The 7,746-nt window shown below is 36.8% G+C and overlaps 1 protein-coding gene across 1 annotated transcript; it reads left to right on the top strand.

Annotated features, from left to right (window-relative positions):
* The first annotated feature begins 666 nt into the window (after positions 1 to 666).
* LOC142230985 (uncharacterized) lies at positions 667 to 5,905 on the top strand. The gene is made up of 2 exons (XM_075301604.1): positions 667 to 4,445; positions 4,498 to 5,905. The coding sequence occupies exons 1-2, from the start codon at positions 667 to 669 to the stop codon at positions 5,903 to 5,905; spliced, it is 5,187 nt and encodes a 1,728-aa protein (XP_075157719.1).
* Positions 5,906 to 7,746: the final 1,841 nt, after the last annotated feature.

Below are 7,746 nucleotides of genomic sequence, written 5' to 3'. Positions count from 1 at the left end.
GATTCCTTCATTATCGCTGCTTTGGTACTTGCTTGCATTGCTAACCGACCTCTCCGCTTTATTGGATTCCAACAGTGCTGCTGTCGTCGCTGCTTTTATTAGAACTCTTCTTAAGTCATCACTGAAGTTTACCCTGGAATATTGCAATAGCACACAAACCAACAGACATAAATATTATCGTTCGTTTCTTGCATTCATTTTGGCAATAGATCATCGTAAGTACATCCATCCATAATTTAATTTAATTATCGTCTTCATCACTTAATCATCGGCATTTGTCAATCTACACCCGATTCATCGTCCATTGTCGTTTTCACATAATACATCGTTCCATTTTCGATTCGTCCATTTTTGACAGCAATTGCTTTGCCTCATTTTTCGCCTCGCCAATTTGCCCTACAAAAGCAAATATTTGAGCTTTCTATTCTTCGATCTTCGCCGTATAGAGTTCTAACATCGAACACCATACATTTTCAAATCAACCAACTTTGAATTGTGTAGAGAATTCCCTTCTATAATTGTTGTTGTTTTAAAGCTGTCTATTGCATAGCTGCTTACTGAGAGCCGTAGACAACTCAATACAGTTTGAAAGTCGTATGTACTGTTCAATTATTTCGTCCACAAAATACAACAGTTTAAAAAACACTTGTTTACATTATTAACAAGATGACTAATGAGGAATTGCAAATTGATGAGAGCGGAGCCAGTGGTTCCGATGCGAGTGCATTAAAGGCACAACGAACATCCATGAAACGTAATATTTCGAATCTAAAATCAAAAATTGAAAAAGATGGAGCTACTATTGATCCTACAATATTGGAATGTCGTTTACAAATACTAGAATCGTATTTTAGACAAATAAGTCATATACAAACACAGATTGAAAAGCTTAATACAAGCGACAATGGCAGAGGGGACATTGAGGAATTATATATTGGTGCCAAAACTACAATTTTGAAAAAGCTAAACCCTATACGTCGTTCAAGTGAATTCGAATCTAGTTTTTTGAATACAACTTCTCAGGGCATTTCTCACCACAATCGACTGCCACAATTAAAGTTACCTAAATTCGACGGAAAATATTCAGAATACTATCGGTTTATTAACACATTCAATACACTCGTAAATGATGATGGGAGCATTCCAATTATTGACAAGTTTAATTATTTGCTTAATTGTTTATCGGGTCAAGCACTTGCTGTTGTTGAACCATTCCAAGTGGTCGAAGAAAATTATAGTAGAGCACTAGAACGCTTAAAAGCAAGGTACGACAACAAGCCTCTGATATTCATAGAAACAATCAATAATTTGTTTACTATCGTACCCATGTCCAAACCTAACGCTGTAGGTCTGAGATCTATCGTAGATACTGTTGCTGCAATTCGTGGATCGTTATTGACACTAGGCCAGGAATCGGATATCGTAAATGCCATGTTAATACATATAGTACTATCGAAGATTGATACGGAATCAAAAACAGTTTACAACGAAAAGCAAGATTTCTCAAAATTACCTTCTTGGGACGATTGTTATTCAATTTTGAGTCGAAGATGCCAATTTTTAGAAAGTTGTAACTCCAACGTCCAGACAAATATTGATCGCGAGGCAAAAGGAAAGCAAAGAGACCGTCGCTCTGGCACTTCTTTAGTGGTGTCAAGTGCTCCCTGCGAATATTGTCAAGCTAAAGATCATTTTGTCGGAAGTTGCCCATCATTCTTAGCTTTGCCAGTATCCCGTCGATTTGACTTTGCTAAAAGCTCAGCCCTGTGTATAAACTGCCTTCGTAAGGGACACATAGTCGCTAAATGTCAATCAAAATCACGTTGTAAAAGTTGCAATTTCTCTCACCATTCCACTTTGCATAATCCATTTTCGCAACCAAATTCTGAAAACAAAACGACTTCGAATATAATTACACAGCGACATCTTTCGGCGAACTCCTCTCCTTTTCAAGCACCAGTTTTGGCACAAGAAGTAAAGTCAGGCCAACAACCCTCATCTTCCAAGACACACTCATCTTCATCGGTTCATTTCACAACACACTCTTCGCTCATAACCCGAGCCTTTCGTCGAAATATACTACCAACTGCAATAGTACTTATTAAAGATAAATTTGGCATATATCAGCCAGCACGAGCTCTCTTGGACTCTTGTTCAGAAATAAATCTGATAACTGAAGAATCAGTAAATCGTCTTCGTCTCTCTCGAACCAAAACAAATCAAGAAATATCTGGGGTTTCGGATATTCGAACTCAGTTGAAACACTTCGTGTCAACCACAATCAAATCACGCACATCGAACTTCGAATGGACGTCGGATTTTTTCGTTACTAAATCTATCTCATCGTTGCAACCATCTGAGCACATGAACATAAAGCATTGGAACATACCACAAGAAATTGAATTAGCTGACCCACAATTTTACTTACCACAACGCATCGATTTGTTAATAAGTGCAGATGTTTTCTTCGATCTGCTTCTAGATGGTAAAATCTATCTTGGCGATGGACTTCCATACTTAGTTAACACGGCATTAGGTTGGGTGGTTGGTGGCAAAATCGATTTACAAAATCCCATTCGAACAAGAACATGCAACATGACAACTATGTATGATAGTCTGGACACCTTGCTTAAAGCCTTTTGGGAAGTGGAAGAATTCAAACAAAATGCTATACTACTAACGGATGAAGAAAAATTGTGTGAGGAATTTTTTGTTGAAAATTCTATCTTCGATGAAAGTGGTAGAGTAAAGGTACGATTACCATTTAAGCAAAATGTAGAGAAACTTGGTTCTTCGTTTGACATGGCATATCGGCGATTTCAATATTTAGAGAAACGTCTATCCAAAGATCCACTATTAAAGACCCAATATGTTGATTTTATGAACGAGTATTTAGAATTAGGACATATGTCTCTTGTACATAATTCCACTTTAGAGAACCCACATTATGTCATCCCACATCATCCCGTATTGCGTCCACAAAGTATTTCGACGAAACTTAGAGTCGTGTTTGATGCCTCAGCACGAACATCTTCGAACGTATCGCTCAATGAAACACTACAAGTGGGGCCAACTATACAACAAGATCTCGTAATAACACTTTTAGTATTTCGCATGTACAAGTATGCATTGTCAGCCGACATTTGCAAAATGTATCGCCAGTTCTTGGTTGATGAAAGAGATAGAAATTTTCAATTAATTTTGTGGAGGAAGAATTCTCATGAGCCTCTAAACCTTTACCAGCTTAATACCGTTACTTACGGCACATCGGCTGCACCTTTTCTCGCCGTGAGAAGCTTACATTTCATCGCTGACGCCTATAAGGATGAGTTTCCTATTGGAGCGAATGTATTAAAAAATTATCTATACGTGGATGATATCCTCACGGGGGCAGATGATATTTTTAGCTTATCGAAAAAGAAAGCTGAGACTATACAAATTTTAGAAAAGGCTGGTTTGAAACTATCGAAGTGGAATTCTAATTGTCCGGTACTCACTCATGGTAGCGAGGAAATACAATTAAAAATAAACGATAATCACATTGCTAAGGCTCTTGGAATGTCGTGGAAACCAAGAACAGATGTATTTTGTTTTAGATTTGAAATTCCACCAATCCAATGTCCAACAAAGCGGTCAGTGCTTTCTGCAATATCAAAAATTTTCGATGTCTTTGGTTTATTAGGTCCCATTATAGTATCGTGTAAAATACTAATTCAAGAAATGTGGAAAAAACAAATGGATTGGGATTCACCTCTGACTGAAACGCTGATGGAGCGATGGTTTCAAATACAAAATAGTCTGCCACATATAAACCAAATAGAAATACCTCGATACTTACACATCACAACACATTCTTCGTTTGATATACATGGATTCGCTGATGCATCCCAGTTAGCTTATGGATGCTGTTTGTATGTTCGAGTGCAAGAAAATAACATTTTTAAAACTCAACTTCTTATTGCCAAATCGAAAGTAGCACCGGTTAAGCAACAGTCAGTTCCGCGACTTGAGTTGATGGCTGCATTATTGCTGAGTAGAACTTGGGATAAAATAAAACATAAGTTTGACTACTATACTTATCGAATATATTTCTGGACCGATTCTAAAATTGTTTTAAATTGGCTTATGAATCATTCTTCGTCATACGCCTGCTTTGTCGCAAATCGCATTTCGGAGATACAAAACATAACTAATAAAATTCCCTGGAACCATGTTCCGTCAAAACAAAATGCCGCAGATATTATATCTCGTGGATGTCTCGCTAATGAATTAAATTCAACAGTGTGGTTCACTGGCCCTGATTTTTTGCAAAAACAAGAGAGTGAATGGCCCTCAATAAAAGATATTTCAGTTGAACTTCCTCATGAAGAGTTGAGAAAAATTTCGTTAAAAACTACAATCGTCATCGAATCTGAAATTCAAAAACTTATATGCCAACAATCTTCGTATATCAGAAATCGTTGCCTATATTTTTCGTACTTTCTATCCATCATATAGACAGCCAACTATATCTGCCAATGAATTACAGCAAGCCTTTTGGAGGATTGTACATGACATTCAGAGAACATCCTACATAGACGAAATTAATTCGATTAGAGCGGGAAAGGATGTTCAGCCGCATTTGCAAAAGCTGTCACCTTTTATACAGGAAATGCAAAATTGGAAAACAACCATACCAGTTATCAGAGTTGGCGGTCGGTTAGCAAATGCAGCATTACCATATGACACCAAGTTTCCGGCACTTCTTCCAAACAATCATCGTTTCACAAATCTTTACGCTGAATATCTTCATAGAAAACATTTACATGCTGGCCCTAAGGCACTTTTGGGGATACTTCGTCAACATGTATGGGTTGTTAATGGTAGAGATTTAGTTCGAAAAGTAGTTCGCCGTTGCGTACATTGCTTCAAGTTCAAACCTCGACTGTTGCAGCAAGTTATGGGTAACCTTCCCTCCGATCGCTTTATGGCTCATCGCCCTTTTCTTGTCTCTGGTGTGGATTTTTGTGGCCCTTTCTACACGTCTTATCGTATAAGAGGAAAACCCCCTTATAAAACATACGTCGCCATATTTGTATGCTTTTCTTCAAAGGCAGTTCATATTGAACTTGTCTCCGACTTATCGACTAATACCTTCATTCTTTGTCTTAAAAGATTTATAGGTAGACGCGGCATACCACTTCGCTTATATTGTGACAACGCAACAAACTTCGTGGGCGCAAATGCTAAATTGAAGGAGTTTAAGCAGCGTTATTTTGATGACGACAACATAAAGTCAATCGAGAACTTCAGCGCTCTCACTGGATTCCAATTTTCCTTCATACCTCCTCGATCCCCACACTTTGGCGGATTGTGGGAATCCGCTGTTAAGTCCACAAAAACGCTATTGGTCAAAAACATGTCACAAGCCGGACTTACGTATGAAGAGCTGCAAACCGTCTTAATTGAGGTCGAAGCCATCTTAAATTCTCGACCACTGGCACCCCGTTCTGATGATCCCAATGATGGGGAAGCGATTTCACCAGCACATCTTTTAATTGGGTCGTCGTTGTTGGCGTTACCAGACGAAAATATCGGAGCTTGCCCAAATGTAAATTATCTGAAAAGATGGCAAATGGTCACTTATCTAAAGCAACAATTTTGGCAGCAATGGCTTCGTGATTATGTTTTGACTCTACAACAAAAGTCTAAATGGTACAAGACTTATGACAGCATCGAAGAAGGAAGACTTGTTATCGTTCATGAGGACAACATTCCCCCACAACATTGGCTTCTCGCTCGCATAGTTAAATCAATTCCTGGCCGTGATGGAAAAGTCAGAGTTGTCGACCTTAAAACCACAAAGGGTATTTTTCGAAGATCAATCCACAAGATAGCACCTCTACCCACAACCGAAGAGTATTGAAAGATGGCTTTCAATGGGGGCAGGATGTCTGGTCAGAGCTGCTGCAATAAACTTAACTCAATTTGAAATTTTTATCAGTGTATTAAAAAACCCAAATGTATTCGATAACCATAACATGAAATGTAATTTGAACTCTGCATCAATAATTTACCGCTTACGGTACTTCTTTTTTTACTTTGCACATTATCTTAGTTTCGCTATTATCTTTTGTTTGTAACTCAGAACCTGTTTGAGCATTAAAGTGAAAAGAAGCAAAACTAAACTCTCCGTGTTTTCATTTTAATCACACAACTTCTTTTGCCCATATCTCCTTAAATATGCGTCCTAGAGCGAAAAGGACGATAATTCGTGACCACCCTCAAAAGATTTAAAAATCCACATAAAACCCAAAAAAATTGAAATTTTTATATGAAAAGCTTCTTTTGGCTATATCTCCTTAAATATGCGTCCTAGAGCGAAAAGGACTTTATTTCGTGACCACCCCAAAAAATTGAAAAATCCACCCAAAACCTAAAAAAATTGAAATTTTTATATGAAAAACTTCTTTTGCCCATATCTCCTTAAATATGCGTCCTAGAGCGAAAAGGACTTTATTTCGTGACCACCCCAAAAAAATTGAAAAGTCCACTCCAAACCTAAAAAAATTGAAATTTTTATATGAAAAACTTCTTTTGCCCATATCTCCTTAAATATGCGTCCTAGAGCGAAAAGGACTTTAATTCGTGACCACCCTCAAAAAATTGAAAAATCCACCCAAAACCTAAAAAAATTTAAATTTTTATATGAAAAACTTCTTTTGCCCATATCTCCTTAAATATGCGTCCTAGAGCGAAAAGGACTTTAATTCGTGACCACCCCCAAAAAATTGAAAAATCCACTCAAAACTTCAAAAAATTTAAATTTTTATATGAAAAACTTCTTTTGCCCATATCTCCTTAAATATGCGTCCTAGAGCGAAAAGGACGATAATTCGTGACCACCCTCAAAAAATTTAAAAATCCACCTAAAACCTAAAAAAATTGAAATTTTTATATGAAAAACTTCTTTTGGCTATATCTCCTTAAATATGCGTCCTAGAGCGAAAAGGACTTTAATTCGTGACCACCCTCAAAAAATTGAAAAATCCACCCAAAACCTAAAAAAATTGAAATTTTTATATGAAAAACTTCTTTTGCCCATATCTCCTAAACTATGCGTCCTAGAGCGAAAAGGACTTTATTTCGTGACCACCCCAAAAAAATTGAAAAATTCACCCAAAACCTAAAAAAATTGAAATTTTTATATGAAAAACTTCTTTTGCCCATATCTCCTTAAATATGCGTCCTAGAGCGAAAAGGACGATAATTCGTGACCACCCTCAAAAAATTTAAAAATCCACCTAAAACCTAAAAAAATTGAAATTTTTATATGAAAAACTTCTTTTGGCTATATCTCCTTAAATATGCGTCCTAGAGCGAAAAGGACTTTAATTCGTGACCACCCTCAAAAAATTGAAAAATCCACCCAAAACCTAAAAAAATTGAAATTTTTATATGAAAAACTTCTTTTGCCCATATCTCCTAAACTATGCGTCCTAGAGCGAAAAGGACTTTATTTCGTGACCACCCCAAAAAAATTGAAAAATTCACCCAAAACCTAAAAAAATTGAAATTTTTATATGAAAAACTTCTTTTGCCCATATCTCCTTAAATATGCGTCCTAGAGCGAAAAGGACTTTAATTCGTGACCACCCCCAAAAAATTGAAAAATCCACTCAAAACCTCAAAAAATTTAAATTTTTATATGAAAAACTTCTTTTGCCCATATCTCCTTAAATATGCGTCCTAGAGCGAAAAGGACTT

This window comes from Haematobia irritans, chromosome 3, assembly GCF_050003625.1.
Source record: "Haematobia irritans isolate KBUSLIRL chromosome 3, ASM5000362v1, whole genome shotgun sequence".
Lineage (NCBI taxonomy): Eukaryota > Metazoa > Arthropoda > Insecta > Diptera > Muscidae > Haematobia > Haematobia irritans.
This window is presented reverse-complemented; position numbering and strand designations above follow the sequence as displayed.